General features: G+C 58.7%; 1 protein-coding gene across 5 annotated transcripts in view; it reads left to right on the top strand.

Moving 5' to 3' along the window:
• The window catches only part of LOC123375041 (E3 ubiquitin-protein ligase RNF123-like), a 252,084-nt gene that overhangs the window by 93,355 nt on the left and 139,288 nt on the right, over positions 1-19,441 (top strand). For 4 of the 5 annotated variants that reach the window (XM_045025605.1, XM_045025604.1, XM_045025601.1 and 1 more), the window contains 13 exons: positions 38-230; positions 1,269-1,414; positions 2,703-2,786; positions 3,646-3,753; positions 5,469-5,646; positions 7,774-7,848; positions 8,573-8,660; positions 9,043-9,130; positions 9,340-9,424; positions 13,028-13,167; positions 13,361-13,549; positions 16,386-16,461; positions 17,705-17,789. In XM_045025605.1, coding sequence (XP_044881540.1) covers positions 38-230; positions 1,269-1,414; positions 2,703-2,786; positions 3,646-3,753; positions 5,469-5,646; positions 7,774-7,848; positions 8,573-8,660; positions 9,043-9,130; positions 9,340-9,424; positions 13,028-13,167; positions 13,361-13,549; positions 16,386-16,461; positions 17,705-17,789 — 1,535 coding nt within the window. The remainder of the gene's footprint in view (positions 1-37; positions 231-1,268; positions 1,415-2,702; positions 2,787-3,645; positions 3,754-5,468; positions 5,647-7,773; positions 7,849-8,572; positions 8,661-9,042; positions 9,131-9,339; positions 9,425-13,027; positions 13,168-13,360; positions 13,550-16,385; positions 16,462-17,704; positions 17,790-19,441) is intronic. The other variant, XM_045025602.1, reaches the window with a different exon arrangement.

Genomic DNA, 19,441 nt, shown 5'->3' with positions numbered 1-19,441 from the left:
ATAGAGCTGCTTACATTTCTGACCTTCTATGTCTCAGCGCCCAGTTGCAGCACTGGCCATTGGTGGTGCCCTTGCCAGGCCCAGTTGGCTCAGCTCACCCACCCTGGGCCGTGCCAACCGCTTCCTCAGTACAGCCGCCGTCAGCCTGATGAACCCGCGGCGGTCCCTGGGCACCCTGGAGAAGATGAAAGCACGCACGCTGAGTGTGGAGCAGCGGACAGAGGATGACAGTGAGTAGTTCCCACTGCATGCTTGCCAAGGTGTCAGGTAGGGGTGGGGGAAGCTGGCAAAGGAAAAGGCCCAGCCAGTCACTGGGGAATGGATCAGCCCTGAGTCAGCTGAGAAAGAGTGGCAACAATTGCTCGCTGTCTGACTGAGGAGTTGTCGCTCAGCTGGTGAGCTCAGTGTGTGATGCTCAAAGCCTGGAGGTGCTGGGGGCTGGCAATATCCTGGGCATAGCCCTGCTTGCAGGAGCTGCTGGAGAGCCAGGGTGCGCCCATGCGCTGTCACGGCAGCGCTGGTCCCGGCACGGGCAGCCTGGGCTGGTGAAGTCTCTCCTGAAGCAGGTTATCAAAGCGCCTGCATTTTCTTTAAAAACTATCTGGTTGCCTACCCAAAGGCGAGGAGGCAAGCCCGGTGGCTGAGGATTCAGCCCTGGCTGCTGCAGTGCAGGGGCAGGCCAGGCGGTGGGGCTCAGGGCTCACATGGAGGCAGGTTAGAGCCCAGGTGGTGGGACCCAAATCTGTTGTCAGAGGCACTCAGCACTGCGGATTAATGGCACGTAACACAGACCTTGGGGCTGACTTCCCGGCCCTGCCAACCCTTGATGATCTTGACCTCGCTCTGATTTTGGCAGAAGCTGTTGGGTTTGGCTCATTTGCCTGGCAGTGCCTGGAATGCCCCAGTTGTGCCCAGCCCTTTCCCAGACCTTTCCCAGCACCGTTCTGCTCAATGTGTGTTTGCCAGGCACTTCCCTCCTTGGCCTGGGGAGGATAAGGGCTGTGCGTGGGGCCGGACTGCAATAGCACGTCAGACAGGAGCACTGCTCGCACTCTGAGAGCCAGCTTGGTCCCTTTGTGTGAGGCCCCCAGGCCTGTAGAGAGGGAACGAGGGCTGGGGTAAGGCATGGAGTGGGAGGGAGCTGTGCTGTGGACATGGTCCCTGAGAACACTGCACACTGGGGCGATGCATTGGCTGAGAGGAGTGCAGGCCTTGCACTGCCAGCGACGCTGCTGAGAACTCTCTTCTGTCTTGGGGCTGGGTTGCAGTAGAAGGCAGCCATGGAAATGAGGGTCTGTTACTGGGGAGACCCCCTGAGGAGCCGGAGCAGTCAATCACTGAGAACTCTCTTCTGGAGATCCTGGATGGAATAGTGATGATGTACAACCTTAGCGTCCACCAGCAGCTTGGTAAGGTGAGCAGGACCCATAGGGGAGAAGGTCACAGCCCTTGTCGTGCTGGTCCACACTCGGGCCGGCATCCGTGGGTCGTTTCAGTGAGCCAGCTCCCTTGTGCCCATCGAGCCACCAAAGAGGGAGGGCCACCTTGCCCAGTGTTCATGTCTGTCTGTCTGGCTGGCACAGCCCTGTTTCTTTTGTTGTTGTACTCATCCTGGGGTGATGGCTCTGGCACGAGGGGACCACGTGTCTCCAGTAGGGGCTGCAGATCCTGTCCCAAATTGCATTTGCTATGCTTCAGTGTCACTGGAGGTTGCAGCTGAGTCCCTGATCTTCAGCCCTCTTCTCCCCCCCATGTTAGGGGTAGGGCTGAATCCCTTTCCTGGAGAATGGGAACTGAGTAACAGCAGAGTGCTGGGGCCTAGAGCACAGGGATGCTGGGCCAGATGGCTGTTCACCTGAGCAGCCCAGGGCACATTGGGATCTGGACGTCGGTGCTCAGCCCACCCAGTTCAATCCAGGACAGTGCAGGGCTCACTACTAGCATAGCATAGGGGGTTACAAGCTAGCATAGGTCTTGCTTTTGGTCCTTTAGCCTTTGCTATGTTTGAGCAAGTGGCTGGGTTTGGTGAGGAGGAATTGCTCCTGTATCTGCAGTGAGAGCAAATCACTGCAGCTTCAGCCTTCTGACCCCCTGGCCTGCAGAGAGCAGCCCAGCCAAGGGACCGGAGTGCCACAATGCTGACTTATGAGGAGATGCTGAAGGAACTGGGATTATTTAGTCTGCAGAAGAGAAGAATGAGGTGGGATTTGATAGCTGCTTTGAACTACCTGAAAGGGGGTTCCAAAGAGGATGGATCTAGACTGCTCTCAGTGGTACCATATGACAACAAGGAGTAATGGTCTCAAGTTACAGTGGGAGAGGTTTAGGTTGGATATTAGGAAAAACTTTTTCACTAGGAAGGTGGTGAAGCACTGGGATGGGTTACCTAGGGAGTTGGTGGAATCTCCTTCCTTAGAGGTTTTTAAGGTCAGGCTTGACAAAGCCCTGGCTGGGATGATTTAGTTGGGAATTGGTCCTGCTTTGAGCAGGGGGTTGGACTAGATGACTTCCTGAAGTCCCTTCCAACCCTGATATTCTGTGGATGGTTTGCTGCTCTCCAGGGTCAGGCTGCTGAGAGCAGCCCAGCCAGGGGACAGGAGCGCCACGATGCTGGCTGGGTTGCTGCTCTCCAGGGTTGGGCTGCTCTTGACCATTCTGGAAAAGCTCTGTGCTGGCATCACTGGTCCCCGCTTGCCTTTCAGATGGTGGGTGTGTCCGATGATGTGAACGAATACGCCCTGGCTCTGAAGGACACAGAGGAGAAGATTAGCCGATGTCCAAAGAAGGTAAGGAGTCCCTCCGGTAGCCCCCCCAACTTCCATCTTTGTAGCCTTTGCAGAGCCTTGTGGCAAAGGGCTCTGCCGGAGGATAGCTCAAGCCGGGGACTGCAAGGAGGCTGTCAGGGAGGAGGGGCATGTGCACTGTGTGGTCCAGTTGCTGCTTCTCTAGAGTGCAGGCCCCAGCAGCAGGCCAGGAGGAACAAAAGCACAGGTTTTGCTCTCCATTTACCTCGGGGGCTCGCAGGCTGAGGGGCCTGCCTCATGGGACAGGTGTGCCAGACTGGTCTGTTATGGGGTGTAGAGTTTCTGTCCCCAAGAGTATTGAATAAAATAACCCTCCAAACCCAGCCCATGGCATAGATGCCTGTCCCCCCCCACCCCCCGGCCCCCGCCCCTTTTGGGTCTGGGTACCACCGCATGCAGCACTGGGGCTTAGTGGAAGGACACCTGGCTGGTGGTGCCACCAAGAAACCAGACAGGAAATGCCCAGAATAGTTTCTGGCTCAGGGCTCCTGTGGGTGGAGGGTAACTCCATCTGACCAGTCCTACCAAAGGCCACCTCTTAGAGCAGGTGATTTGAAAGCACTTGGACACCTAGGGGCTAATACCTGGCCAAGGTTCCTGGTCCTGGGGTTCTTGCTGGTCAGGGCAGCGATGGATCCCACCTGGGCGTTGCTCTGCTTCTGGCTTCCACTCCCCCAGCCTTCACATGGATGCCTCTTGGCTGGGCAAGACTGGACTCTGGCCCCTCTGTCCTCCCTTGTGAACCATAGAAGGGGGGACCTCTTTTGTCCTGTCCATTCTGCTCTGCACCATGCCTGTCCGGGCAGGGAGGGGCTCCTCACACCCGCTATGCTTCTTTCAGAGGAGGGACATCTACGAGGAGCTGGTGAAAAGCCAGAAGGTTTTCTCAGAGAAACTCAACCACTTGAGTCGCCGGCTAGCCTGGATCAACGTCACCATCTACTCCAAGGTGAGAGAAGCATGTGGTGGGAGCAGCCAGGGGGAGGGTGGGCAGCGGTTCAGCCTGACCCCTGTGAAATTCTGAGCTGTGGGGCTTGTTGTATAGATTTTGATGGACTAGATGGGCCCAGAGAGTCCCAGGGGTAAACGTGACCCTGCCAGTGTTCCTGTTTAAAACTCTTTAATGTTGATTCGGGGCGGGGTGAGCAGAGACCTTGGCCTGCTAGTACCATGGCAAATGCACCATTACAAACCAGTCAGCATTTCAGTAAAGATCTAGAAAAAAAAGAAGGAAACCCAGTTAACTTCACATTTCCAGTATTTTAAGTGGGGCTTTCATTGTAACAATATTTCTTCTCCTACCCCCACTCCCTCCCTTTGAGCTGTAGAGCCTTTGGCAGGAACACTCCCTCACCCCCCATATCTGAGCCTTAGGTGGAAGTAAAGATGGTACTAGCTATTCTCTTTGGGGAAAAGAGAAACCGTGAGTTGGAATGGGCTGGAGCTGCCACTGCTGTTAAAGTTCAGTCCCCTTTCCTACAAAACAGAGCGAGACAAGCCCATGAAAAGGGGAAAAAACCACAAAGAGAAAATGCAGCTTCTGTCTCTGGGGCTGGCTCTGACTTGCACCCACACGGGCTCAGCATGTGGTCTGATCAGCCCCTTCCGCACTTGGCAACTTGTCCCTATGCAGGTCTGTTCAGGGAATTGCTTTTAGCTGTGTTTTTGGTTACAGGCTTACAGCAGTGTTGCAGAGCATATGGTCCTTAGAAGGAAAAAGAGGGCTAGGAAAACGTAAAGCAGCGGGGAGGAGGGGAAGAGAGGCGTGTGATAGCAGGCACCAATATCTTCATCCCAGGGGGTGATTGGGGTTTAGCTGGACCTGGTGGAGGCAACGATGTGTTTTGGCTCCCTTTCACTGACCCAGTCTGGTCAGAACATTTTTCAGAATTAGGACAGTAAAGGCCCAGTGGTGGCTCCTGGAGGCCCTGGAGATTGAGGGTGACGGCTCACTGCTTTTGGGCAGCTCGTCTCCCAGCTAGCATTTGTTGTTCAGCAGCTTTTTCATTTGTCCCCAGAAGTCTTTTTTAAGGAACCTCCAAAAAAAGTAATGGGCAAAATAGCTCCTCCCCACATTATTTCCTTTACCATTGGGCCTAATTCTCGACACTGGTTTTGGGTTACTAATTTATGGTCCCATTCCTCTTTTGTTTGCCAGGCATGATCCTAACCCAGTCCTTGAGTTAAGCCTTTTTGCTTGAACAAACCCAGTCCTTTTGTCTCCCTTTTGGACGTTTTCCCATTAACATTTATTGTTATAGTTATTGTTTAGGCAGCTGTTGATCCACTGTGTCATGGTGTACATGTAAAAGGTCTAGTCAGGTGCCTGCTGAACCCGCTTATGGCTGATCAGCCCAATTTAAGGGTAACCCAGCTTGCTAGAAGTTTTAAAGATGGATCCAGGTGTTATTTTGAGTTGGAGTTCAAGATGACAGCACTCTGCTTTCTTCTTTCACTCTTAGCTTCCATCCTCTGGTTCAAAGCCCCTTTGGGTTGAGCTGCCCCTGGCTATCCACATGGCATGGTGCTGGGGCTCTCCATTCAGTCCTCAGCCTCTTATCCTTTGGGCCCACAGCAACAGCCACTTTGGTATATTGCCTAGAACTTTTTCTGGCCTGCCTGGGGTGGAAGCTGAGTCTTTCGTGGCTGTGTTCTTCCCGGCAGGAGAAGATGCAGGACATATACTGGCTGCTGCGAGTGTGCATCCGCACCATTGAGCACGGGGACAGGACGGGCTCGCTCTTCGCCTTCATGCCGGAGTTCTACCTCAGTGTGGCCATGAACAGCTACAGCACGCTGAAGAACTACTTCAGCCCTGTCCATTGCATGGAGGAGCTCCCCGGTGAGGAGGGGGCTCGCACTGCCATCACTGCTGACTTATGCTGGGCTGGGCTTGGTGCTGGGCAGGACAAAGCTGCGCCTTGGCTGCGAGCTCCCAGGAGATGGCGGGGCTGCTTCCCCTGCCATGTGCTCATCTCTGCACCAAGTGCTGGCCATTTCCTTGGGGGAGGGGCGGCACAGCTTGTTGAGTTAGACTGGGGTTCCAAAGGGGCCCGTTGGGATTTCCTGGGCTTGGTCACCTGCTTGCTCTCAGTCTGTGGCATGTGGGGACTTGCAGGCAGCCAGGAGACCAGGCCGTCTTTGGCCATTGTGTTGTCTTTATTGTATGCTGCACCTGCTTCTGCAGTATGTTGTGGAGTTTGCCCTGTGGGTGTCTAGCTTGCCACAGTGGTGGCTGGCAGGGGGGATGGAGACTTTGGCAGATGACTTTTGGCATGGGGGGTGATGGAAGTAGGTGGGTTTGGGGCACAGAAGGGATGTCTGCCCTCTTTGCTCCCTGCCAAGGATGGGGGTGATGAGCTGGGGTGTTTCTGTTAAAACCATCAGCAGTGAAATGGCGAACAGCGAAGCTGTCAACACTGGGTTTCAGAGCCAACACCTAAGGTGTGGAATAGGCAGTTCCCGCTCCCTTCCTAGCCACCAGGCCTTTGCTATCTAAGCAATCTTCTGCTCCAGTGGAGCTGAGAGTCTGTGGCCAATTCTGCAGTTGGAGTCGCTGCGGAGCTGGGGCCCTGCATGATTTGTGGCTCCTTCCTGCCCTGCTCCCCATCCTGAGATCCCCTTCAGGTTTAGGCCCTTCCCCAGCTCTGCCCTCCCCTCTGCTTCTGTGGGGTTAGCCCCATGCCTGGCTGGCTGGCGGATTGGGCAGGGCTGGCAGTCAAGGTATAGGGAGCAGATCTGAAGGCCCAATGCAAGCCAAGACCCAAGCAGTCACTGAGAGATGGGTCAGCTCCCCCTGCGTCCCTGCCCCGTGTGATCCTCTGCAGTGTCTAGATTTCCTTGCTGGGCTACTTCTGGCTCTTTGTGTAGCCAATGGCAATGCAAGCCTCCCTGCTGAGTCCTTTGGGTCTGCGAGCCAGGCTGGCCAAGCCGGCTCCAGCGCCCGCCTGGTTCTGTGCCATGTGCTTCTGTGTCAGGGAGGAGGCCGTTTAGTGTGTTATTCTGGCGGGTTTGAGTGAAAATCTGCTTGCTCTTTGAGGAGGGAAGGAGGACAGGCAGGTGGGTGATACACTACTTCTCTCGCAGTGAGAGGCAGCATGGGGCTGACGTGGGCATCCCCCCAGGATGAGGGCTGTGCTGACTTGGGAGCGAGAAGGTCTGAGGGGCGACTCTGGCCTGGGCTCTGTCCGCGTGTGCAGTGCCTGGCCTGGCTGGCCCACTGCTGCCAAAATGCTACTCCAAATCGGCCATGTGTGTGCAGCTGATTGAAGGGATTCGCAGACCTGCTGGCTGCTCTTGTCCAGCCCAGCCTGGTGTGCCATGGAGCCAGAGCCCTGCTCCTGAAGGGTTCAAACCCTGCGGCAGAGAATGGCAGTGTCCAGCATCCCCAGTGGGGGCCCACCCTGGCAGTGTTTTCTAGCACTTTGTAGCACAATGTTACGTTGCTCCTAACTGTATCCCATGAGCACATGGGCCACTCAGGGCCACACTGCTGAGCCAGCTGCAGGAGCCATACCCTTTGTGTTCCCAGCTCAAAGGGGCAGTTGGGCTCAGGTGTGCTATCCTGAGCATCCCAGAGCTGCTGTGCTGGTGCTTCCCTGCTGTGCTGGGGCTTCCCAATGTCCAGCACCCATTGTCCCCATATGTGCAGCTAAGACTTGGAACTGTTGGTTATTTGCATGGCTGGCCTTTTGCTGGATTCTCCAGGCACCTGGCAGCCGCTACATCCGGGGAGGCTGACTCAAAACGGCCCCCTCAGAGCGATGATGTCAGGCTCTCTGCAGACTCAGGCAGAGACACCCGTTCAGTTACTGTTCCCATGGTTATCGCTGCCCCACATGGGGGAGACCTAGTTATATTACATAGGAACCGACTCTGCCGCCCAGCTCCGCAGCGGGGGTGGTTCCCGTGGCTGCCTGAGGGCGAGGGACTGTGCCCTTCTCCACCTGCTCAATCCCTTTCCTTGCAGGCTATGAAGAGACTCTGACACGTCTTGCTGCCATCCTGGCCAAGCACTTTGCTGACTCCAGGATCGTCGGCACTGGTGAGGATGCTCTCTTGGGGTGACTGGTGACTGCTCTGCCTGTTGGGGGTGAGGGCCAGGCAATGACCAGCCCCCATCTTGCTGCCACACCCTGCCCCGGAGCAGCAAGGGGCTGCTGGAGTGCAGCAAAGGCGGCAGGCTGGCTGTGTCAGGGCTGCTGGGCACCCTGGGGTGGCTTTTCTAGCAATTGCTGAGGTTATTGCATTAGTGGGGGAAGGGAAGGGGAGCAGAGAGTCCTAGCTACTGGCATGGGATGGGTTCTCCTGCACGTGCTCCTCTGCCAATGGCAAACCCTGGGCAGCTGCCTGGAGGGCTCAGCACCTGCCTGGAGTCTTGGCTGGGCACAGATTGGCCATTTCTCAGAAAAGTCTTGCATTTCTCAGCTGCGTGGGGTAGGGGAATTCATGACCTCCCCGTTGTACAAGTGATGGGCAGAGATGAGCAGGGACTAGGCAGTTCCCCTGTGACTGGAGAAGGCCTGAGGTGGCTCTAAGCCTGGCCCCTGGCCTGGCAGGGCCTGGGAGGCTGCAGGATGGAGCGATCCTGCAGGAGGGGACCTGTTGCCTGTGTTACTAGGGCCCTAGCTAGCCCCTGGATTGTATCCTTTAAAATGCCACTTGTCCCTCCTGCCGGGGACCAGTACCTTCCTTCCCTGGCTCCCTGCACGGCTCAGCCATGGGCCTGGCCCTGCTGCATCAGCCTAGCCCCTCTCGTCTGCCCCCAGACATCCGGGACTCACTGATGCAGGCGCTGGCCAGCTACGTCTGCTACCCACACTCGCTGCGGGCCGTGGAGAGGATCCCAGAGGAGCAGTAAGTCCCGACCCGCACCCTGAACTGCCATGGGGAACTGGGGTAAAGGAGCTGGGAGTGGAAGAGTGGGTGTCAGGACAATGGAGCTGAGAGGTCCCTGGGTTGGAGCAGGCTGGGCTAAGGGCAGTAGCAGTGATTATGGCTGCTGGGGTAGATCAGCTGCAGACTAGCCGGGGACGGGAAGATGTAGCTTAATTTTAACCCCTCCCCCGGGTGTGCCGCAGGTGCCGGCCCTGCCCCTCCCCCGGGTGTGCCACAGGTGCTGGCCCTACAGACATTGGTGCTCTGCCATTCTCCCTTCCCTGCCCCCTAGGAGCCCCAGATGTGCCACCCTGCCCCTCCCTATGTTCCTGGCTGCCAACATATCCCTTCCATCTGGCAGGCGAATATCCATGATGAGGAACCTGCTGGCTCCTTATGAGCAGCAGCCGTGGGCGCAGACCAACTGGATCCTTGTTCGGCTGTGGCGGGTAAGGTCCCACTACCTGTCTCTGCCAGCAGCCTAGGCCCATGCCTCTGGGGCCATCACTCAGCTGCAGACTAGAGGTCTCAGCCCTCTCTCTGGCAGGCTGGGCAGCACCTGCGGTGTCCCCTTCAGCCTGCCTGGCACAGCTCAGCGCTCTGCCGTGGTGGCCTGGGGAGCCCTGCCCTAACCCTTCCCTTGTCTCCCTCCCCGCAGGGCTGTGGGTTTGGATACAGGTACACGCGGCTCCCGCACCTGCTGAAAACCAAGCCCGAGGATGCCAATCTCCCCAGCCTGCAGAGTGAGTGGGGTGGGGGCAGGGTCTGGCACTGGAGCGCTCATGACATTCGGGAGGAGGCTGGGATCTGGTGCCAGGACAATCGTGGCTGTGGAGGGGGAGTGGGGTCTGGCGCTCGGCACTCGCGGCATTGGTGGGGGAAGGGTGGGGTCTGGTGCGAGGCGCTTGCGGCATTGGGGGCGGTGGTGGGGGCAGGGTCTGGTGCTGGGGCACTTGTGGCCTGTGGGGGGGAAGAGTGGGGTCTGGCGCCAGGGCGTTTATGATATTGAGGACAATATTGGGGGGTGGGAGGTGGTATTGGGGCGCTCGCAGCCAGGGAGGGAGAGTGGGGTCTGGTGCCAAGACGCTTGCAGCATTGGGGGTGCTAAGGGGCGGGGCGGGGTCTGGCGCCAGGATCTAGTGGGGCCCTGCTGGTGGGGAACCAGGGATGTGTCCAGCAGGCCCAGCTGGAGGTGCTGGGAACAGCCCCAGCAGTGTGCAAATGCTGAGCCAGGGGCTCTTCAGCAGGTGATGGAGGAGGTGTGAGCAGAGGCTTCTTGGGGCGCCAGGGAACATACGATGGCAGAAGCCTGAGGGGGGCCTAGTTCCCTTCTCCATACCCCACTGCTCTGGTGCCCTTGTTCCATCGCACTCCTGTGCTGTTGTGGCCTGAGGCCTTGCTTGTGGACAGCAGCGGGGGCCAGGGCAGCTGGCCGCAGCCGGCTTTGCTGCAGCAGTGACTGGAGCAGTGTCCCCCTGGCTCCAGCCAACGAGGAGTTGGAAGGGCCAGTCTTGGTCTGTTCGCTGGGGCAATAGGTGATCTGGGGAGCTAGCAAGTTCTGTGAGCAGGCCATGCTGTTCCCAAGCGCCCCGGCTCCACCCAAGCTCTGGGCAAACCAGCTGCACTGGTGGCAGTGGAGGCCACAGAAAAGCAAATGAATCCAAATGTCACACTGCCACCCAGGCGCCTGGCATGCCCATGCGGGGCACCGGTTAATAGAGGAGTGATGGTGGCATTCTCCTTTCTGTGTCCTCCCTTTGTCTGTTCCCTATGCTGCTCAGCCCCTGGAGTTCTGCTCCCTACATGGAGCTGTGTGAGGGCCACTGGGCCTTGGGGGCATTGTGTGTGTACGTGCACGCAAGCCGCTGGATCTTGGAGTGTGTGTGTGCAGCTGGGCTCGGTGGGAGGGTATGCACAAAGAAGCCACTGGGCCTCGGGGGGGGGGGGGGTGTGCGTGCAGCTGGGCTCTGGGGGGGTGTGTGTGCACATACAAGCTGCTGGGCCTCGGGGTGGGGGTGCGCGTGTGCGTGCACAAGCTGCTGGGCCTCGCTCTCATTGGGTGGAGAGCTCTGGTGATGCCAGGTCAACAACTGGCGAGCCGCTCTGGGCGTGGGCATAGGGCCCTGCAGCCATAGGTGCTGCACTGCGCCCTGCCCCCTCTGTAATGCCGCTCTCTTGTCTCTCTCTCTCTTGGGGGCTCAGGAGATCTGTCTGTTGCTAGCCTCCAGCGTAAGTTTGCTGTTTGCTCGGCCCTGTCTTGTGTGGTCGTGTAGTAGCTCTTAGTTCCCTGGTGGTGCTTCCCCTCCAGGTGTGCCTCTGGCCCTCCCCCGTCCCACTCCAGTCCTGGTGGGAGCCCTGGTGGGGGAGGGGCTCCTTGGCCTGCATCTCTGCTCTGTACCAGGGAGATGGGGCAGCTCATGCCAGTGCCCTGAGCCCCTGCTGCAGCTGTCCAGAGGGGGGCCACTCACCTAGGACTGCCATCACCATGGTGGTGGCTTCCTGCTCATGGAGAAGGGTGGCTGCCTCCTGCCTGAGAGATGGGGGAGTTGCTGTAACTGGGGGGTGGACAGAGCTGGCAGATCCAGGGTATGAGCTGCACCAGCCTCTGCCTTGGCCTGCGGGCTAGAGAGTGCCATGGGAACATCCCCATGTCCTGTGCTGGCAGCTGTGTGGCACGCTTGCTGCACCCCCAGGGGCAGCGGTGGTGTGGCTCTGCTCCTGGGTGCCCCTGCATCTGATTGGGAAAGGTCTGAGCAAGCAGAGGAATGGGCCTGGCTCCTGGCACTGCTGGTCTGTGCAGCCCCTGAACCAATAATGAATGCTGCTCTAATTGCAAGGGAGCACGTTCTGCAGAGGTGCCCTTGGGTCCTACCCCTGCCTGGGTGGGGCAGGAGGACAAGGGGCTAATTCCAATGCAGTGCCCATTGCGTGGGCTGTGTCTCAGGGGTGGCTTGAGGGAAGTGCTGCTCCCCCACCCCAGAGCACCAGGTCCAACTGCCAGAGGCGCCCCCAAGCAGCTTGAGTCTCCTGCTGCATTGGGAGTCCAAGCAGGCTGTCCATGCTGGCACAGCCCTTGCTCCCTTCTGGCCTGGTGGCCCTGGAATGCAGGCCCACCTCCCTTAGACCTGGGCACTTTGGCCCTTGCTTGAGGCAGGAGGGAGTGTTCAGAGGAGCAGCGCGCTGCCAGGCCAGGCAGCCCTCCCTCCCTCAGGAGGGCAGGACAGAGTGCCCTGGTCTGCAGCATGCGGGCTCCCTGCTGCAAGGGGGAGGGCAAGGGCCAGGAAGCTTCAGGCCCTGCTGCTCATTGTCTGGGCCAGTCCCAGGGCCGCTGTTGGTGCCAGTCGGTCCCTCCTGGGAGCAGGGCTCTGGCTGCTGAGACCAGGGTGGCTCCGCTCCTGAGGTCCCTTCCAACCCTGAGATTCTATGACATGCAGGGGCCTGCACTGTAGGGGGCTGCTGCTATCTGCTTTCCCCGCCGGGGCTCCCCACATGCAGGAACGTGACAGCCCCTCTGCTCCAGCAGGCATGGCTCAGTGCTGGGCCCTGCGGCTGTGGTAGTGATTAGGAGCTGCGATGCAGTGTCCATTGCCCTCCCTTCCCCTTCCCTGTTTGGTAGTGCCTAAGCCCAAGCCCCGTCTTTGCCAGGGAGGGACACTGGCTGAGCCTCATTGGGCCCCAGTGTGTTTGTGCTGGGGGCTGCCACCACCGAGAGGGCTGAGCCGGGAAGCAATGGTGGGAGTGCTGAGAAACGGCCTTAGGTTCTCTGCAACAGCCTGCCTGGGCCACGGGAGTGCAGCCCTGGGGGAGGGCTCCTCCCCATTTTAGGGAGGGAGCACCTTCCTCACTGGCCTTCTGAGTGCAGCCGGGCAGGCCGGGCCTAGGTGAGGGGGCGGGTGTCTGGGAGTGGGGCAGCGATTGCGATGCTGGTATCAGGAGAGGTTACTGCTGAGCTAGTCTGTGGCTTTCTGGAGCCGAGCACGAGGCTTGGTTAGTGCTCGGCTGCAGGGCTGCTGTTCCCCTGGGAGGAAGGGAGGGAGCAAGAGCCATGACCGTACACAGCTGTGGCCCAGCTTAAGCAGGGCAGTGCTGGCAGCCCACAGACAAGCTCTGCTCAGAATAGTCTGTGGACCTAGCCTTGCAGGGCACCTGCCATCTCTACTCACTGTCCAGCAGCTGGGCACGAGGGGCTGTCTGCTTCATGCTCAGTCTTCCGCCTGGCCTTAAAGTGCTGCATGGCACCAGACCTGTGCCTATCCCAGCTGCCCGCCTCCCTGAGCTGGGCATCCCAGGCTGCCCCCTGCCCTAGTGCTGGGTCTGCCCTTGACGCTTCTGCCCTTTGGTCCTAGAGCCATGCCCCTCCACCCTTCTGCAGCAGCACATGGCCGATCTGCTGCGCAGTGACTGCGACATGGCACCTAGCTTCCTCAACAGCGTCCTCAACCAGCTCAACTGGGCCTTCTCGGAGTTCATTGGCATGATCCAGGAGGTGAGTGCCGGGGCTTGGCTGGACAGCACCTAGCGGGGACCCCAGCAGGCTATGCAGGGGTGGGGTTCTGGGAGCCAGGCCAGGGCAGCCTGCCTGAGGAGTCCAGCAGCACAGCCCTAACGGGTGCATGAGCGGGTGGAGGCCTCTGTTCCTTGCAAGGCCCTATACTAAGCTGTGCCCTGTGCCTGGGCAGATCCAGCAGGCAGCAGAGCGCCTGGAGAGGAACTTTGTGGACAGCCGCCAGCTGAAGGTGTGCGCAACATGCTTCGACTTGTCGGTGAGCCTGCTCAGGGTGCTGGAAATGACTGTCACGCTGGCCCCGGAGATTTTCCTCGACTGGAGCCGCCCCTCCTCGGAGCTGCTGCTCAGGAGACTGGCCCAGGTACATCCCCATGCTGGGAGCCGGTGGAGTAGGCGAGAGCACCCCCTGCTGGGGGCAGGATGGCATGAATAAAGAGCCCCCTTCCCGGGTGTCTTTGTTAAAACTACCAACCCAGGGGATCCAGCATCAGTTTCTCAGGCTGATGTACCTGCGGGCAGCTATTGTGGGAGAAATCTGGCTGACTCTAGGTGCTGCCAAGCCCTCCTATTTGATTAAGCTTTTCCAGCAGGCACCTCATCAGCCCCCTACCCCACAGAAACCCGTCCCACGCAGAACTACCTGCAACCCCATGAGGGAAAAGAGATGCATGCTCCGGACTGCACACTGAGGAACTCCCCATGCCAGTGGCTTTCACATGGCAGCTGCTCAGATCATGCGGAAATGGCAGTTGTACAAAGCCCTGAGAGAGAGGAGATGCATTCATCTGCTTGATGTGAACTCAAGGGAAGCAGGGGAGGGGATAGCTGGCCTTACTTGGAACCTGAAATCAAGTTAGGGTGGTATTCCAGACCTGGACACACACTCTTGCTGTGCCAATGCCCTTCAATCCTAATAGACAGCCCTCTGCTGTTCCAGTCCCTAGCTTCCACCCCTTCTCAGCTCTGCTAGTGCCCCCAGCGACTGACCTGCAGCCCCCTGCTGTTGCTGTCCTGGGATTTCCTCCTCCCCAGTTCTGCCCTTGCTCCTTAATCATGACCCACTACTATTCCCACCCTGGCACCTCCATTGCCAACCACAGCCCTGTGGCTAAAAGTAGTATAACTAAAATCAGTTTAGCAACTTCCCTTCTGCAGTCCGCATCCACATGTAGCCTTGAACTGACATAATGCTTGGTTCTACAAGTCCCCTTTGGTGTGCAGAGCAGCTGCACTAGCAGCTTATTGAAATGAGGAGTAAAAGGTGACTTGACCCCAGGCCTAGTCCCTCTGCAGGGAGAATGTGGCTGTGAGCAGGGGGCTCAGACATCAGCAGCTAAAGGCAGAACACGAGCCAGGACAGGGAGCTGAATTTGGCAAAGATCAAACGAAGCATCACCCCAGCTGTCTGAGTGAAGCCCTAGTCCCTCGGAGCAGATTGCCTGGGCCGGGGGGGATTCTCCGTCCTGGGAATCTGTAAATCGAGACTGGACGTCTCTTTCCCAGAGCTCTGCTCTGGCCAGCCACCAGTCATTGGCTGGAATTGCGAGGTGATGTTCCCTGGCCTGTGCTAGGCCCAAGGCTGCACTAGGTCCTAAGGCTCTCTTCTGTGTCTCCACTCTCAGAGAGGTTGCTTTGGGCAAGGCCATGTCATCTGGCCAGGGCTCCAGGCAGGGGACGCTGTGCCAGGAGTGACTAGGTACAAGCCCTCTGGGGCCCACATTGGCCAGCTGAGCTGGCAGCACAGCTTCGAGCCTAGCCACCCGCCGGAGCGCAGTGGCATGCCGCTCGCTTTCTGTATGCTCAGGGTTGTAATGGGGGGCTGCAGGAGGGGTGCAGTACAGGAGAGGGGAGCACCACCAGCAGCTTTCCCCGGCATGCTGTTGTGTGCCAGGCCTGTGTCTCAGGATAGACCACAAGAGGGTGTGATGGCAGGGTCAGACGGTGTGTAGCGACGGTGGGGCCTCGCTGCCTTGAGAGGGGACATGGCCAGTGAAGGGGGTTATACAGATGCAGGTAGGGCAGAGTGAGGGGGGGAGAGGGAGAGTGGGCTTGTCTGCTCCCATGGCTTTCCCTGCTGCAGACAGAGAGCACTGGGTGCCCAGGTGGTGCTGGCACCAGACCCGCCCTGTGCCATGGGGATCCCACTGGAGCCAGCCCTACCTACTTGGCTGGCTGCACCAGGGATTTGCTTTCAGCTGAAAGAAGAGTAGCCATGATGGCAGCAGAACAAGTGTGCTGAGTGAGCTGAGGTGGGCTGTGTGCTGGAAAGGGCATGGCCAGAGCCTCAGCTGTCCCAGTGGGGGTTCACCCTGGAGCCTAACAACATTCAGTTTCACTGCCAGGTGAGGCAGAAGCCTGCTGCTAGTCTGGGTGGAGCTTGGTTGTATGTGATTTGCCCAGCAGCCTCCTGGGCCTGAGCTGTTTCCTTGCTGTGCTTGGGGACCAGCAGTCCTAGTCCTGTTAGATCCTGGGCTCAGCAGAGAGCTCCTCAGGCCATTGGCAGTTGTTAGCCAGCAAGTGCCTGCACCCAGCCCTGCTCACAGCTGGCACTTGGTTGGCCCACTCTGACCAGTTGTGCCATTGGCCACGATGTGGCCTGGGATGTAGCTTCTCCTTGGTGAGAGTTTCCTCTGGACTGACTGCAGCCTGGAATGCAGCCGATGTGACTGCTCATGTGTTCAGCCTCTCACTGCTGCAGACTGTGGCCCATTGCCCACCAGGGGTTTCCAGCGCTGCGTGCCCTGCTGATGTGCATGTGGCCTGCTGGGAGTCAGTGTACACCCACAGGGGGAGTGTTGCACTGCTGCTGCCATCTCTTGCAGTGCAGCTGCACTGTCTACTCCTGATGGAACGCTGCATGCTGGGAGCTGCAGTTCTCCCAGGCATCGCCCCAGTAGGGATGGGAGGGCTGCAGTCTGCTCTGTCGTTGTGCTCTGTGGTGTGGACCCTTAACAATCCATGGGATGCGCTCAGCCAGATGCCTCTTGTCCAGCTGGCGGGAGGTTCAGGAGTAGCTAGTGGAAGAGGGGCTATCTCCTGCGGAGGCCTGCATGTGGCGGGTGTGCTCTCTGAGGGCGACGCGCTGACTTGGGGCTGGGGCTGACAGCTGGAACGGGGCTGCTCTGGCCTGCTCAGGTGGGCGTCCTGTCCGGGAGATAGGAACAGTCTCTCCTGACATCTCTCCTGTCCCCGCACAGCTGTTGAACCAGGTGCTGAATCGGGTGACAGCTGAACGGAACCTGTTCGACAGAGTGGTCAACCTCCGGCTGCCAGGTGAGTCACCTTTGTTGGGCCTGGCTGAATCCTTGCTTGTCAGGAACTTACTGGTGGCTGTCTGGGGGGCCTAGGGGATTGAGGTGTTCCCCCTCGCCAGTGGAGTGATGTGGCAGTGTGGGTGCTTTGCAGAGATTGGCCCGGTCTCTTCTGGGGCTGTCATTGGGTGCTGGGCTATGTGGCCGGGAACTTGAGGTGCCGCGGGCTGGGGATATAGCAGGGGGCATTCTTCTTCTGAGTCAGACAGAAGGGTGACCTGCCAACCCAACCATGGGCACTTGCATGACAGGCTCTAGGAGATGTAAACAGGGCTCTTGAGCATTATGCTCACTCCCAATTCCCTGCCTGTTTCCATGAGACCCTCTGTCCTACCTCAGGTGTCTCTGCTCCCTCACTTCCCCTTTGGGTCCTGGCCTCTGGGGTCTCTAGGCACCAAACTCTGAGCAGCTGTTAAACTGCTGCAATGTTCCATGCCTGCTCTGGGCAAGGTGTTGCCCTCAAATGGGCACTCTAGGGAACTGGAAAGGGGGCTGGGAGGGGAGGTGCCCGTAGAATGGAGGCTGATCTCCTGCCTGTGCCAGGGAAGGTCATGCAGGAAGTCCTTGTCTAGTTATGCATTGCTGAGTCTGTCCTTGGGCTGCGCGGCTGGATTTGGGGAAGGACAGTGCTGTGCTAGCAACCACCTGCTGTCCCTGCATCGCAGACCATCTCCCAACTTGCATTGCCAGGGGACGGCTGAAGCATAGCCAGCAGATTAACCAGCATGCTGCTGGGAAGTAACTGGAAGCACAGCCCCTGGGCCATGTGGTACTGCTGAGTCAGCCTCTCTCCCCTCAGGGAATGATGTCTCATCAATGTCCCCTTTTCCCTTGAGGCACAGCTCATCTACACTCCCCGTGGGAAGGCTCCAGTCAGCCCCCTCCATATCACACCAGGGTAGGGCACCAGCCCCAGGGTGGGGGGAGCCCCTCTTTCCTGAGGCTTTCAAGAGGTCAGTGCTGGCCATGGGGAGATGCCTGCGACCAGGGCCATGTGAAGGGTGCTTATGTGGTTTGTGGGAGGAGGAGGCAGCACCTCTGGCCCAGGGCTCCCCCAGCATGGCCATGGGTGTAGCTGAGGTGGGCTGCTGCAAAGAGAAGGATGGCTGTCAGGCTCGGGGTACAGAGCCGGGCATGTGCTGGGGTGGGGTATGACCTGGCCTTCCCAGCCATGGTCATTGCTCTGGCTCTGCTCTGTCCCCCAGGGCTAGAGAGCGTGGATCATTATCCAATTCTTGTGGCTGTGACGGGGATTCTGGTCCGACTCCTCATGGACACTGACTTCCAAGGGTGAGTGACTCCTCCTGCGAGAGGCAGTGTCGCCTTGGGGCTGTGCTGTGGTGTAGCTGGAGATGGACTCAGCCCTTCAGAGCCTGGGGATGGGAGTCCGCGCGGGTATGTGCGGGTTGCTAGGGCCAACATATCTGCCCCACAAGGTGGGCTGGACACCACGTTCACTTCACTCCCTCTGTACTGGCCCAACTGCTGCTCTGCCTTGCCTCGGCTCTGCTGAGACTCCTTCTGTCTCCTAGGCCTGCCTAGCCATGGAGGGGGCAGGCGTGCTTCTTTGAGCACAGAGCTAGCCCTGCTGTCCTCCTGCCGCAGCACCCCCACTGCTCCGTATGCCCCGCTCCCTTTCAGATTGGCCTGTGTCCCCTGGCAGCATGGCAGCAGCGAGCGGACACCTGCCCAGCCTGCTGGCGCCTCACCTCCACTGTGCTGCTGTCTGGGGTGTTGCCTTTCTTCTTAACTGGTGACAGTTTAGCCCTCAGGCAGGGCTTCATGCACGTGTACACCTCTAGCACCAGCTGTGTAAAATACTTATGTGGCCCTCATCGCCATAGTTTCTGGGGGCCACTCCAGCTCATGTCACTCTCCAGCCTCACTAGGACAGGGCAGGACTCCTATCCCCGCTCTACAGATGGCAGCTGATGGCCAGAGAGCCCGAGTGACTTGCTGAGACCAAGGAGCCAGTTGCAGGGTAGGGAATGGAACCTGGGTCTCCTGCTTCCCAGGTTAGTCCCCTACCCACTGTGCTACCTGCCTTTCTAAGCTGGCTGCTCTTAGGGTGTCCTGGTAGGAGATTCAGCCCTTTGTGCTGCTGAGCTGGAGCCTGCTTTGGCAGCCTAGGTGAGTCAGGAGAGCAGCTCTGCCTTCCGGAGTCCCAAAGCCTTGATGTGCTGTTACCATAGGAAATGGCAGGGTGGTGCCATGCAACCCTCCACTTTTCCATGTGCAACCTTCTGTCTCCCTCAGTTGGCTCTGGGCTGGCGGCTTCTTAGTGCCAGGTTGGTGAGCTCTCCTTCTAGGCTCCATATGCGCTACCTAGCACTGGGCACATACAGATTGAGCTCACCTGGGCAGGCGGAGGCCTAGCACTTGCCTTGCTTCACATCAGCCACAGGCCCTGGCATGGCCAGTTCTCTCCAGTTCCCATCCTGGCCAACACTGCTGCGAGGCAGGGCCAGCTCTCCCAGGGGTGTTCTGGGTGGACGAGGGCTTGCTTTGGCTGTGTGTGAGGTAGGCAGGGGCTGGAGGGACACCTGGGAACTATGGAGATCCCAGATGTAGCCGGCAACAGCTCCCATAGTGTCCGGCTCCTGCCCCACGGCAGGAGGGGAAGGTGTCAAATCTTTGCTGTCCTTGTGTCCCTGTGGTGTAAGGAAGTGACACAAATGCCTGTAGTCCACTGCAGCAGCCTGTGAGCAAAGGGGCCTCTGAACTAGGTGCCCCCTGAAATCACCATACATGGAGCTTACTGTGGGGAAGGGGCTGGCAAATCCATGAGGGATTTCACTGGCCAGATGGCTGTGTCATGGCAGCCACAGTTGTTGCCCCCTTTCATGCTGCGTTGTGCCCAAGCACACTGCTGTGCTCACAGCCATATCCATGAGACCAACAGCATGGACAAGCCCTGTCCAGGGAAAGGGAGCAGCGCGGTC

Source organism: Mauremys mutica, chromosome 7 (assembly GCF_020497125.1).
Source record: "Mauremys mutica isolate MM-2020 ecotype Southern chromosome 7, ASM2049712v1, whole genome shotgun sequence".
Taxonomy (NCBI): Eukaryota; Metazoa; Chordata; order Testudines; family Geoemydidae; genus Mauremys; species Mauremys mutica.
The sequence above is the reverse complement of the archived record's forward strand: the minus strand, read 5'-3'. Positions and strand labels throughout refer to the sequence as shown.